A 13,494-nucleotide genomic window follows, 5' to 3' on the forward strand; every position below is an offset into this window, starting at 1 on the left:
GCAGGAAGCCCTGTACACCAGCTGTGTTTTAAGATATTCCCAAAGGCATAAAATTAAGGACAGCTCTTCCAGATTCTGTGAGGCAACTGCAGCAGCCACTGAAATTTAGTCACCTCTTTCCTATTCAAATTTACCCTTTTTTTCCCCCCCTTCCTTTGGTAAGGAACTATGCATAAGATTTTTAAACTCAAGCTGAAGGTTCTCACGCAGCAACCCCACTGTGCTCCTTCACCAGCTATAAATCATCTCCAAGCACCTGGGCTTGTCCTGAAGCCTCTTGCAGCATGATACAGTGGGCAGAAGGGAGCAGCCCCTTCAGACCAGCATTCCCAGAGACACCACTCACAGTTTTGCCCAAGGTATGCAATTTTCTAAATCCCATTCTAAAGCAGTATCACTGGTTTTCCTTTATTGTACACTCGCCTGAGTGGGCTTGCAACTGGAGGTGCCAGGCTACATGCCAGCAATAGGAACAGCTCTACCAGCAGCTTGCCTATTTCTCTTCTGTTGGACCAGTCATTATTCTGGCTCCCATAAATTCCTGCAATAGCACAAAATCCTAAAGCATTAAGAGTTTTATATAAGGCAGCTTTCTTACCTGAAGTCCCTTTCCCACTCAAAGCCTTAAACAAAGCTTTGTAAATCCATGTAGGTGCTGTAACTCTATTTGTGGAATAAGGAACAGAATCAAAAGAAAGCCAATGGCAGTCTGGTTGATGGTATTAAAGACTGAAAACAAGTCTCCCATCTTCTGAGCTTGCAGAAAAGATCCCTCATCACCTCCTTAATGCCCACTCATCACTTTCAGTTGAGCAGGACTTGTCCCATGACTGGAGAAGTGCTGACAGATCAAAATCATAGCAGGGGATTCCAGTTCTATATAATCCTTAGTTCAACTTAGATTCCCCTTTCAGTGATTAGTAAGTACAGTCAACTCCTGTGCTTCTCTCCAGACTTCTCACAGCTCAACTACTGCCAGTTGCCTTCAACAAACTACTCTATGCATAGTAACTCTACGTCCTTCAAGCAGAAAGCACACTTCAACTCAAGTTGGATTCAGTCTTTTTTAATAAATTAATGTCATTCAAAATACAGTGCCAGAACATGATGCAGCTGAACATGCTAGTAAGGTTTGTCATGAAGCACCTGTGTTCATGTTAGATTGGCGGCGCCCCGCTACTGCTAGTGGTTCCTGGGATTAATGCCAGAGCAGCACTAGTCATCTGCTCTCCTGCACGCAGAGCACAGGATATTCCTGAAGTTTGCTCCCCTCCCTCCCCCGAGTAAAAAACCTGATAGCTAAGGGATATCTATACACAATCACACTACAGTAATGCTTGTTATTAAATTAACAGAAAATAAAGACCTGGTTAATCCACACTAAATCTTTGTTTTACAATGGAAAAATACATCAGCAGCAGGAAGTAATATACACGAGCCAATGGTACTGTAACACAGAGCATGGAGGCATTTCGTGATCAAAGCTCCACGCAGACCCGCACTATGAGGGCTGGCAAGTCCTACTTCCAAGCCCAGCAACTAAAGTCCACACCTGGTAATCTACCAGCTGCTTGGAAGACCTGTATTCTAAATAGACAGGTATAAGTTAGTGAAAATAGGATACATGCACCTAACAATACAGCTTGACTGAACCTGCAGTCATTGTGCCCTGCATGTTACCATACAATGGAAGATCTACCCTTCCTACCACAGGTAGATCCATGGGATTTGTTTCTTTTTCTTTTAATGGCATTACTATACCAACATGGATATTAGTATTAAGTAAGTGCAGCACAGTCCTTGAGTTGGGCTGCGCTGACAGATAACTAGCACTTAAGCAGAATATCCAGAAGTAGTTCAAATGTAACTAGAAGATACTTTCAGAAGAGTTGTGACGTCATCCTAGAAACAGAAACTACTTTTTTTCTGAAGCTAATTTTCCTGAACTGAGACTTCATAGAACTAGAAATTAATTCTTTAGACAAGTCAGATGCTTAAGCTTATGATATACATATACGTTTCTCAATTATCAGATAATAGTATTTCAGATTATGGAAGCCTATCTGCTCATTTCATTGATTCATACTGAATGGCAGCAAAGGTTAGGGGAGGGCATAAAAATACATCCTGGGGAAAGCAGAGTCTGACACTTCATTTTCCAGACCTGCTCTTTCACAACTATTTATTTCAACCTAACTGAGTACAGTATCAGTTGCTCAGTCTGATCAGGAGCTATACAGGTGGCAGAGTAACCATCTCCCCATCCAGCTCAAATTCATCAACTCCATCTGGTGAGAAAAGATAGGTTGGAGGTTTCCATGGGGACTCTTCAAGGCAGGATGGATAGAGCTTTCCTACAGTGCACCGGAAGTCCTTCCCCAGGTCCCAAAGCACACGTTCTGATATGTGCTGCCTTAGAAACCAGCGGTCAAGTTCCAGGTCATACTGGTAGGTGGCATACTTGGCTCTCTCGTTCATGTGGGTTTCTCGTATAAAGACACATAAGGAATTGGAGATGACAACAGCTCTGATGCAGGGGTCAGAGTACCGCTTGGCAGGGATATTGGCTGCCATCCTCCATTCGTTTTTATTCACATCATAGATTTCCACAGTTACAGAAGACCCATCTACAGTACTGCTGGGGAGCCTTATACCAGAATTGCTGGCAATATGCAGTCCTCCAATATAGAATATTTTGTCACCAAAAGCAGCAGCTGAAGCAAAACACCTACTTGTTTGGCGCATGGCCATTTCGACCCAAGCATCTGACCTGGGGAAATAGCAGTACATCAGGTTGTATGCCATGACATAAATGCAGTTGTGAACTGCTACTGCTGTGCTCCACTGCCATGCACAAGGCAACGGGCTCACCATGGTCCACTCGTCTTTCTCGGTGTCGTATCTCTCCACAGTTCTCCTGTTGAGCTCTCCACCGACACTATCTCCTCCGATTGCATAGATGTATCCTTCACAGCACACCAGGCATGGCTTTATGCGAACAAAGAGCATCGGTGTCTTTGGAAACCAAGTGTTTTGCTGTGCATCAAACCAGTAAAAGCAATTGACAGTTCTGAAGGCAGCCTGGAGTTTGCTGCTTTTACTGTGATTGGTTTTTGTGTTTTTCAGAGGAACCTGCCCACCTGCTATGTAGATGTCATTATCAGGAGTTACAAGCGTCCCAACCTTATGCAAATCAGCAGGAGGGTTGCAGAGTTTGTAAACCTTTTCTGCCTGTGGGCTGTAACAGACAGAAGAATAAAGACTACCAGGGTTTTCAGCAGCAGCTTCAATGAATATCATCATCTCCTCTTTTGTCATACCGAGTCTGGGCTTGAAGAACTTGGGCATCGATTTGTAGAGTCCTTGCACCACCACTGACTTATCATTAGGTGGCAAGCCTTGAAACCAGGCTCTCTGTGTCACTTCTGAAAGTGCATCAATCCGGATTTGGCTAAGAACAGAGGACAAGTACTGCGATCGCGACTCCGTGTTGTACTCCAGCCATAACATAGCAGCTTCCCGCACTGTCTCCTCCTTCTCCACATTTAAATTGTCACTGCTTAAAATATCTATCAGTAGATCATGCGACAGTTGCATGAAAGCCTCCTGGTGGTACACAGCAGTGAACTTGTGCTCTACCATTCTTTTAGCACTCTGCTTTAACTCCTCGCAGCTGAAGAGATCAGCAAAACTCAACAGACGCACACAATTCTCTGCATTAATCTTTTTGATTAAGTATTCTCTGCACCGCTGCAGCACATCATCCACCTGTAACGCACAGAAGAAATGCACTCAGTATTCCTGCGTATGGCCTGTTCCTTCACACACATAAAGTACCTGCATTTAGTGCTGAACAGAGTTTAGGCTTCGAATACTACACATACACAGAAATTCAGCAGCGATTTACTCAACTGCTTCATACAGATCAAGTACATCAATCACATAGTCACGTGTTTCAGAGAAACTACTCTTCTGTCAGAAGCACACTGTTTTACTTCCACCCTCCATAGGGACTGTGAAGCAAGGAGGGATGGGTACAGGACACCTATGTGGCAAGCAAGCACTGCCTATACTGGGCAAACTGAACATTTTGAAGTGACTACACAGAAAAGACTATTTAACAGGAAAGAACATGGTTCAGAGATAAGAAGCAGTTACTTCATACTCCAACTAAGACATCCCTACCTGTAAGAAGCAGGCAGTTTCGTACAGCTGCTCTACGGTGCTGTCGCTTATTGCCAAGTTACCCGTGTATGCGTAAGTGATTATGATTTGCAAAGTGGCTGCATCCACGTTCCTCAGGTGCACGTGTGTCTGTTTGCTTTCGCTCAGCCCGCTCATGAACATGGCTCTGAGGAGAAACACACACATTCAGACAAGGATCAACAGTGAGTAGGTACAGCCACCTTGAACAGTCACCTCTAAGGCTCCAGTGATTACACTCCAAAAGGGGAACAGTCTGTTTAGTATTTACCATCTAGTGTTTAAGATAAAGCATTTGCAGAGAACTTTCAGAAAGGACCATCAGTGCCTTCTGGAGAAACATTTTACACTTACAGAATCATAGACTGGTTAGGGTTGGAAAGGACATTAAGATCATCTAGTTCCAACACCCCGGTCATGGGCAGGGACACCTCCCACTAAACCATGTCACCCAAGGCTCTGTCCTACCTGGCCTTGAACACTGCCAGGGATGGAGCATTCACAGCTTCCCTGGGCAACCTATTCCAGTGCCTCACCACCCTCACAGTAAAGAACTTCTTCATTGTATCTGATCTAAACTTCTCCTGTTTAAGTTTCAACCCATTACCCCCTGTCCTGTCACTACAGTTCCTAATGAAGAGTTGCTCCCCACCATCCTTATAGGCCCCCTTCAGATACTGGAAGGCTGCCGACTCTTTTGCATTAATCAGACAACTTTAATGATTTGGGAATCTTAACATTGGAATTTAAAACTTTTTCTGTTAGATGATGATGAGAAGGAAGAAATATCCTCCAAGAAAACACTGTTGAAGCACATACAGCTAGATTTTAGATTCTGAAACAGAAGCAGCAGATTCATATATTTATATGAGCTAAGTCATATAAAAGTGTGCTCCTCTAGGAGTAGGGAAAAGCTAGAGCAAGTACTAGTATTCTGTGAAGTATTTCTTATACACCAAAATGCTTTATACACCTATTGCCCATTCTGGTTTTTTAATTGCAACACAGTTAAGAACTAACTAGAGCCTAACAGTGTAAACCAAGTACTTGCTAATTTCTTAAAATAGGGGACATCAATTTTAAGAGCTTAATATTAATTCAGGTTTGGTCTTTGCAGTTGTATTAAAAACTCAGCTCAAGGCTCTTTATGTATTTGGGTCTTTTTAAGAACACAGGCATGAAAAAAACTAGCAGGGACTAGCTGCAGAGGTGAGGGAACCCAGGGGCACACTCCTTAAACAAAGCTATTCCAAGAAGCATCTTATACAGAGACAGTGCCATACTACTGTTCCCTCCTGCCTCATCCCCACCTCTCCATCTTCTAAGTTCCTTAACTAAGGGCAGCTTGTATCTTAGGAGGCACCACTGAGTGGCCAAGTCAGCATCAACTTGCCATGCAGGTAAACGAGACAGTACAAGTGCCAGCAGATTCCTCTTTGTAGAAAGTAACAGGTAGCTGTTAAGAGACAGCAGCGTTCCAGCACAGAGATGGAAGGTAAACTGGCTGCAGTCAGACACAATGGCTGCATCAACCAAGAGATGCTTTTCTGCTCTTCCCCCTCTCCCCACAGCTTCCTTCAGGGCTATCAATTTTTCATAATAAGGCTAAATTTAGGAAGCTGAGCATCTTTTTGTAAACTAAAGTAGAGAAGAAAAACAGAACATGACAAAACCACAAGCTTGATACTTCTTATAACGAGTGCCAAAACCTCATTCCATAAATAATAAACACACACATATGAATAAGAGATCTGACTACACAGTCTAATGCAGCACACTGTGGACTCATGACAGCTTTCCAACCTTACGATTAGCCACCAGCATTGAATCTGGCTCCATTTCCGGGGGCTATTATTTTATAGACTGTTGGAACTATGTCATCTGCACAAGGCCAACAGCAATAATCGTTATTATCTAGTTATCACACAATGCTTGCTGCTAAAAAAATACACCTTTTAATCTCAGCTGAGGCTGGTTGGTACAACACAAAACCCAGCAGCAACAAACACTTTTATGAAAGTAACAAATGAATCCTCAAATATTTCTATACAAGAAAGCAGACAATGTACAGAAAACAGTTTAGAAGTGTTCCGCATGGTGAGCCCATCTCATGAGAACCTTTCCTTGATGAAACAGGAAAGCAATGTCACAACTCCATCAGGAAGGTAAAACATGGCTGGATGTCACCAAGACTAGTTTCAGGCTTCAAAATTCCTTCCAGGCAAGCGCATTAATTATACTGTGTTCCCACAAAAAATGATTGATCACTACAGAACATTCACAGTGCCTCATCTTCTAGGACTTACTACGAAGATATCTGCAAAAAGTAGAAGCACTTAATGTATCTTGTTAATAAAAACTTCTTGATTAACTAACTTGATTAACTCCCTAAAAAAAAGGAACCATCACAAGTATAACTGTTTCTTCCACTTACTGTAAAAACTACAGCGCCTATCCAGACTAAGTCACAAGATGCTCTTTTGGTGTTGGCACCCAATGGTATTTAGGATTTTAATTACTACACTGATGTTTAAAATGCTAACATGTTAATTGTAAGTCAATCAAGTAATTTTACACTCAAAATCAGCTATCACAGATTGCCTAGAATTAACAGATCCCACTTTGAATGCTTACCTGAAATATGAGCTGCAAGTGGCAAGAACCATCTTATGGCAGGGAAATTCAGTGCCCTCAACAATCAATACTATGTCAGTGAGCAACTGCTGTTCATAGAAGAATTTTAACTGCTCCAGCAAGGATACAGCGTACTCTGTATTTATCTGCTTCTCGTCCTGGGTAGACATGACTGTATTCCATTAATATTTTCAGGACCAGAGAGAAAAGTCAAGATCTTTTCACCAGAGAAAGGTCAGTTGAATGTTTCTGAAGTAAGAGCAGGAAGTCTGTAGCCTTCAGAAGTGATACCTCAGTGTTATCTCAGACTGCTGAATCAATGCTTCAGACTTTGACCATCTTTTGACTTAGGTCATCATGCTTTGACTTGCTGTCACAACCTGGTCAAAAACTTTCAAGAGTGTCTGCAGGGCTCCTGGGGAGATCTGTGATGCAGCAAATGAATGAGGAAAAGCGAAATCTGAGGTAGGTTCCGTGGGACCATCTCTTGAACAACGGCTGCACTTGAGTCACTGAAAGAAGGAAAATAAAGTTAATTCACACATTAGCACTTACTCAAAACCCTTTCATAGTTACCTGTTAAAAACAGTTGTCTACAGCGTATTTCTAAATCAAATAATTCCAGCTTTAATTTTGCACTGTTTCACATTCCAAAAATCAAGCAATAACCAGGGCCACATTTGTCTAAGACATCACTATCATCACAGTTCATGATGAATGGTGAATGCAGAAATACCCTACTTGAAAAATCATACTTGAAATTCCAGGCAAAAATACACCATTTGGCATAAGGCAAAGGCTGTAGGAATCCCTGCTGCCATATTGCAGATCTACTCATTCAACAGAGCCCTGCCTCTAATACAATTCAAAGGCAACTGTTTTTTAACATTCACTCCCTTGAAACAGATCTGCTTAATTAATGTCACTTCAGTAGCTACTAATTTAGTGTCACTGATCTTTCCCAGTGAAGAAATACACACAAGCAGGAACCTCAAACTCTTTTAATTTTCACTGGCTGTTTAACTGGAAACCAGTCAAAATAGTCAAACCCAATGCTTACTGGTCAAGTGAAGCAAGTTAATTAAGCATCCCAGATTGTTTTGGGTTGGAGGTATCTTAAAAAGCCTTAAAGCTCATCCAGTTCCAGCCCCCCTTCCATGGGCAGGGACACCTTCCACTAGAGCAGGTTGCTCCAAGCCCTGTCCAACCTGGCCTTGAACACTGCCAGGGATGGGGAGCCACAGCTTCTCTGGGCACCCTGTGCCAGTGCCTCAGCACCCTCAAAGGAAAGAACTTCTGCCTAAGAGCTCATCTCAGTCTCCCCTCTGGCAGTTTAAAGCCATTCCCCTTGTCCAAAGCCCCTCTCCAGGTTTCCTGTAGCCCCTTTAGACACTGGGAGCTGTTCTAAGGTCTCCCCTGAAGGAGCCTTCTCTTTTCCAGGCTGAACCAGCCAAGCTGCCTCAGTCTGCCTTCATAAGAAAAAACAGAAAAGGTATTAATATTCAGGGGAGGAGAGACTTACTTGCTATAACAACAGATATTTGCACAAGTCTTGCCTTCAGACCTCCAAGTTTCAGGAGCAGTTAACTGCTGGAGTCACTGACCCACATGTATATCAACGACATACAAATTACTGCTCATCTAAAGCAGTGACCTGCGTCAAGTCACACCTTTTCACCAAATGAGCATGCATGCTGTCTCTGCATCCATGACACTATCCTGGTTTATCTGGTAACAGCATAACATGCAACCTAATCCACTGACTGATTCTGCACTGAACTTTAAATGGCTATAAAGACACACAGACCTCCTAAGTGCATTAGGCCCACAGGAATAAATAGCTCATGGCTCTACTGGTATCCCGGGTCTCTCTACAGCATTGTTTTTCCTGGCTTAGGAGTAAAGCTATAAGAACAGTACAAGCTAGTGGATTAAGCTCTATTGAGGCAGAACATCAGTACTACTAAGCTTTAGCAAAGGGAGTCATTGATATCCTGACTTCCTATTCTGATGTAATTTTAAAGGATATAAATCTTCAGGAATAGGAAGAAGGAGTAAAACTAATGTACACTGTTTTAGTCATCAGGTAATGGAACCAGTCAAGGATGCCATGGAGAAACTGACAGACACCTGCTAGTGAGATTAATGACTTTCGGCAGCATGTGGCTGAGGGCTGGTAACTGAAAAAGCAGACCTGTTCAACAGGAGACAAGCTGAAACTGTGACATTAATTACTATTAATAGCTGGAACATTTCAGCATGACCCTCAGGAGCAGAAAAGATTGAGGAGATGACAGGAGTCTTGTTGGAGAACATTTATGTGATGTGAACCACTGTGGAACTATGAATTCATGAAGCTGGAGTCCTTGGTTTACAGCTGATCCCAAACCATCTTGTTTCTGTGATGTGCCCAGAGAGGTAGATGCACATAGTAGGGACACACAACATACATGACTCCTGTTTTCCATATCCATACTGTGTTTTGCTGCCAGTGGCAAGCATTTGTTAATGAACAAAATTTTGTGTTTGTCATAAAGTCAGGAGTTGCATCATATTCCCTTGTAACAGAACCATCCTCAATACTCCTGAAGAGAAAAATAAATACATCAAGGATCTGTGCACTTCTGGTTTAAAATTAGCCATCATTTATATTGACATTTGCCCAGGAGAAGTAAATCTGTTCAAAATATTTGGGTAAGTGGTGTAGGAGCACCATTTTGTGCTTGGAAAGACATCCAAGACCACTTACCTACCTCTCTCACACCTCTCTGAAGAGTTCCACACAATTTTAAAGGAGATGGCTCTACTCACTTTGGAGGCAGTGGAGGAAGAATCAGCTTGTCCAAGGCCATAAACTTGCCAATGGAGAACTACAAGAGGGTCAGTCTTCCCCAGTCCCAACACAACATCTCTCACTGCACTGTTGTTGTCTGGCATGCAGCTCTTCATCTCACCTGACTGAAAAACTATCAATGTTAAAAGATGTCTACAGATGGACTACAACATCTTCTAGTTCTGGATACTACACAAGAGTGGACATGTTGGATTTATGCATGAGAATACCTATGGCTGAAGTTAGCTTAATATCCTGAACTGAAATTCTAATAGAATAAAAATAATCCTTGAATACAAGTTCTATGAATAAGACTTTCCCCTCCAACAATGTCACCGAAACAACCATGTTGTCCTGGGTAACTTTCTGGTAGTCAGCTATGTAAAGCAGGACTGGCAGGTACCTGCTGGATGGCCACCACTGAACTGGACTTCAAACTAATCCCAGGGGATCCAAAGTAGCTCCCTATCAAGCAGAACAACATTAAACAACAGCCTGATAACAGGGCTTGTTTTTAAGTAATTGCTTCTTTCAGCTTAAGTAATGAGGTGGCTTTTAACGCTTGTTCAGGTACTTCAAATCTGAATGAGACCATTCCAAAAATTAGTCATCAAATGTTAATGAGTTCTGGGATAGGCTATTAATTGCCTTCCTTGAATCTGTTAATCTTCTGAGGTCAGGCAAAGACTGATAAACAGAGATACAAACTGCACTATGTACATGGAAGTGTTAACACTATATGTCAGTGTGTAACATGGAGTAACTATGTGGACTATTTCCAATTTAATTAGTAAGGAAAGGTGTAATATATATAATATTCTTCAACTGAACTCATTCAAAACAGAATTTGCTTTATTTTTTTTCCAGAATTAAATGAAGGACAAAACATATCTAGATATGCAGTATTTTGAGGGTGGAAAAGAAATAAATTCTTCTGAAAATCTCATTAAGAATTCTGCTAGATTAGATGCCTAGCTTCCAACAGAATTCTGGGATGTATGAAAGTGTCATAGGTTCCTATCTGCATCTCTGGCCATCTAAATCTCTCTCGAATTCTAACTTCATTAATTCTGATTCACACTTCAATAAACCTCTATGTTTGGAAGAAAAAAAACAAACACCACCAAAACTTACTTCCTCAGACATTCAACTCATTAAATCTACTTTTAACTAATTAAGAAAAGCTTTAAATACTACTTTTGTGCATTTTTAGTCAAATTCCTATTTCCATCCAGGGGCAGCTTCACACAAATCACAAGTAAAAACACGTCTAAAGTGAGTCACTCACTATTTTTAACATAATAAAATGTCAGAATTAAGAGGCAACTGTAAGCCAAACTACACAAGCTCATGTGTGTAGAGAGGAATCCTCCCAGCTAGCAATGAAAGTATCGACCTCCGCATATGCTGAGTTACACATCAACATGATACAAAATTACTACACCAACTAATAGCACAGGGAATACAAGTACTAAGTGATTAAAATCAATTCTGTAAATCAATACACCTAGCCAACAGATCTCAGACAGGAAAGAAAGAAGAAAAAGGAGCTGGAAGTTCTAGATTCTTGAGTAATATATCAAATTGGCATCCTTGGCAGCAAAAAAAAGAAATAGATAATTAATGAAGCAATCCCAAACTTGGAAGTTTTCCTCTCTTCTAAAGCCATCAAAGGTGTCTTTGATAGCACTGCAAGTCCAGAAACCTGAGGACATCAAGGAGATTCTAGTAAGGCAACAACAACATGAAATTTCAGAGGAATACAAGGAATGATTTATTCCTACAATGTTATAATCTTGAAAAGTACTGTTCACTTGGAAATTACTACTATTTTCCATACATATTATGCCTGGGAGGAAGGCTAGTTACAGCTCAGAGGTAGGTGAGCCTTCTGAAACTACGCAGAAGCTAGAGACAAGGAGTGTCAGACTATGCTAACAACATGTTTGGTCACAATGTACTCCTCATTACCAGTTTCTTTCCTGTTTTTCAGCTCCTAAAGGAAGTTATACACTAAAGGAAATACCTGCTCAGAAACAAAATTAGCCCAAGATAAACCAACAGCTTCATTTGGCAAGTGGCCTTCTACCCTGAGCACAGGTAGTTTCCATCCCCAAGGGCATTTCTGTTTTGTGGAAAGACTTCACCTGTTTTGGAAAATTAAGCTCTGGAAAAAAGAAAGAAAAAAAAAGTGGGCCATGGATGTCTCCAGTAAGATCCAGCCAAGTCCCATCTGTAGCCAGAAAAGTGGGTTTTCTCTCCGTAGTACGTTAATGAAGCAAATCTGTTTAACAGTTTCAATTCCAGTTCACAATACATGTCACTTCCTGAAAAGTTCACTATGAGATATGTTGATGTTCAACTATAAATTCAAGTATTTCTACATTAAGAAATTAGATTAACAATTAATCCCAGATTGGTCTGGGTTCAAAGGGACCTTAAAGCTCATTCAGTTCCAATCTCCTGCCATGGGCAGGGACACCTTCCACCACAGCAGGTTGCTCCAAGCCCCGTCCAACCTGGGCTTGAGCGCTGCCAGGGATGGGGTAGCCACAGCTTCTCTGAGCACCCTGTGCCAGCGCCTCAGCACCTCATAGGAGCTTAATTAAGCATGTTAGTTACTAAAAGGTAGAGTCTTATCATGGAGATCTTATTAATACATATACAATTTATTATCAAAGTGAAGTAGCCGCTAAATTAAGGAAATCTTAGCATTTGCACCAATTCTGCTTCAACATCACCTGACCAAGCTAAAAAAAGCCTGCCTCAAAAAAAGACCCCAACAACCACCTGGCCAAAATGTAGTAAAAATACTTCTAAATAAGCAGCAACATCCTTTTTCTTTGGTCTCTACTGGCAAGATGCTAGTTAGACAGCACCAAGTATAATGGAACCCTTTTACTCCACGTACAAAAATAATTGTGAAAGAGGTGTGACACCTATGCCCAGTTCATAGCAGTACATGATTTATACAGCTGAGTGCATTAAGGATAAAAAATTACCTGTTTCTCCTGGAACATTTACGAGAAACTGAACTAACTTCATCTTGTATTTTAACAATCTCCTGAATCATCTTAATAAAGCTCTCTTAGGTAAAGCCCAAAGTGAGCTCAAAACAGCACACAGACTTTTAGGTCCACACAGAAAGCAAAGCTGTGGCTTTGCAACAGAAGCTCTAAAACCACAGATGTTGCCTACAATACAAAGCCATTTCTGTTCATAATTAATTTCAAAAGCAGGAGGTATCTATCCTGTTCATAACAGAAATAACAGTAAATAGTAAAAAAATCTTAGGCATATAGATAACCAACTTCAAAGTTAAACTACGCATATACTTAGTCCATAAAAGCTCTCTAAGACTTTTCTGGCTCTTCAAATGCACATCTGAAGCCCACCGTCAATTGCTGTAGGTACAAACACAATTAGATGTATCAGCAAGACGGGCAGCAACGTCAACAACCAGCAACACTTCTACAGTGCTGTTCTCCCACAGGGCTTCACTGTGTCTTCAAGCACCAACATAAAGCACCCAGGCTACAAACACCCCAGCCTGCTGAGGCGAAGAGGCCCTGAACACTGAAACCCCGCTGCCCGCCCCGTTACAGGCCTGAGTTCACAGCCCCTCCCGATTGCAGGGTGCAGCGACACGGGAGTAGAGACGGTAACACACGTTTCCCTCCTCCCGACACCCAGGCGTGCACGAGTCCCTCCGCCGCTGCAATTCCTTTCCTGCTTCCCTCGGAAGCTCCCCACCAGCACTAATGAAAGGGACACTTTCCTGCTCCGTGAAGAGCCGGCGCAGACCCAGCGGCTCAGGCCCGGTC

At 41.9% G+C, this 13,494-nt stretch overlaps 1 protein-coding gene and 1 long non-coding RNA gene across 3 annotated transcripts in view; one reads left to right on the forward strand and one right to left on the reverse strand.

Annotated features, from left to right (window-relative positions):
• Positions 1–1,050: 1,050 nt before the first annotated feature.
• KBTBD2 (kelch repeat and BTB domain containing 2) overlaps positions 1,051–13,494 on the reverse strand; it is a 330,011-nt gene continuing 317,567 nt past the window's right edge. The window contains exons 2-4 of one of the 2 annotated variants that reach the window (XM_062625504.1): positions 6,838–7,128; positions 4,186–4,351; positions 1,051–3,768 (exon numbers count right to left, since the gene is read on the reverse strand). In XM_062625504.1, the coding sequence (XP_062481488.1) occupies positions 2,233–3,768; positions 4,186–4,351; positions 6,838–7,007 (1,872 nt within the window). In that variant the 5' untranslated portion in view covers positions 7,008–7,128 and the 3' untranslated portion in view covers positions 1,051–2,232. Of the gene's footprint in view, positions 3,769–4,185; positions 4,352–6,837; positions 7,350–13,494 lie in introns of both variants that reach the window. The other variant, XM_062625503.1, reaches the window with a different exon arrangement.
• LOC134167171 (uncharacterized) lies at positions 8,755–10,788 on the forward strand. Its single transcript, XR_009966121.1, has 2 exons — positions 8,755–8,849; positions 9,046–10,788. It is a non-coding gene; the product is annotated as an uncharacterized LOC134167171 (long non-coding RNA).

This window comes from Pezoporus occidentalis, unplaced genomic scaffold, assembly GCF_034315485.1.
Source record: "Pezoporus occidentalis ecotype Australia unplaced genomic scaffold, CSIRO_AGI_Poc_V1 ctg28, whole genome shotgun sequence".
Classification (NCBI taxonomy): Eukaryota; Metazoa; Chordata; class Aves; order Psittaciformes; family Psittacidae; genus Pezoporus; species Pezoporus occidentalis.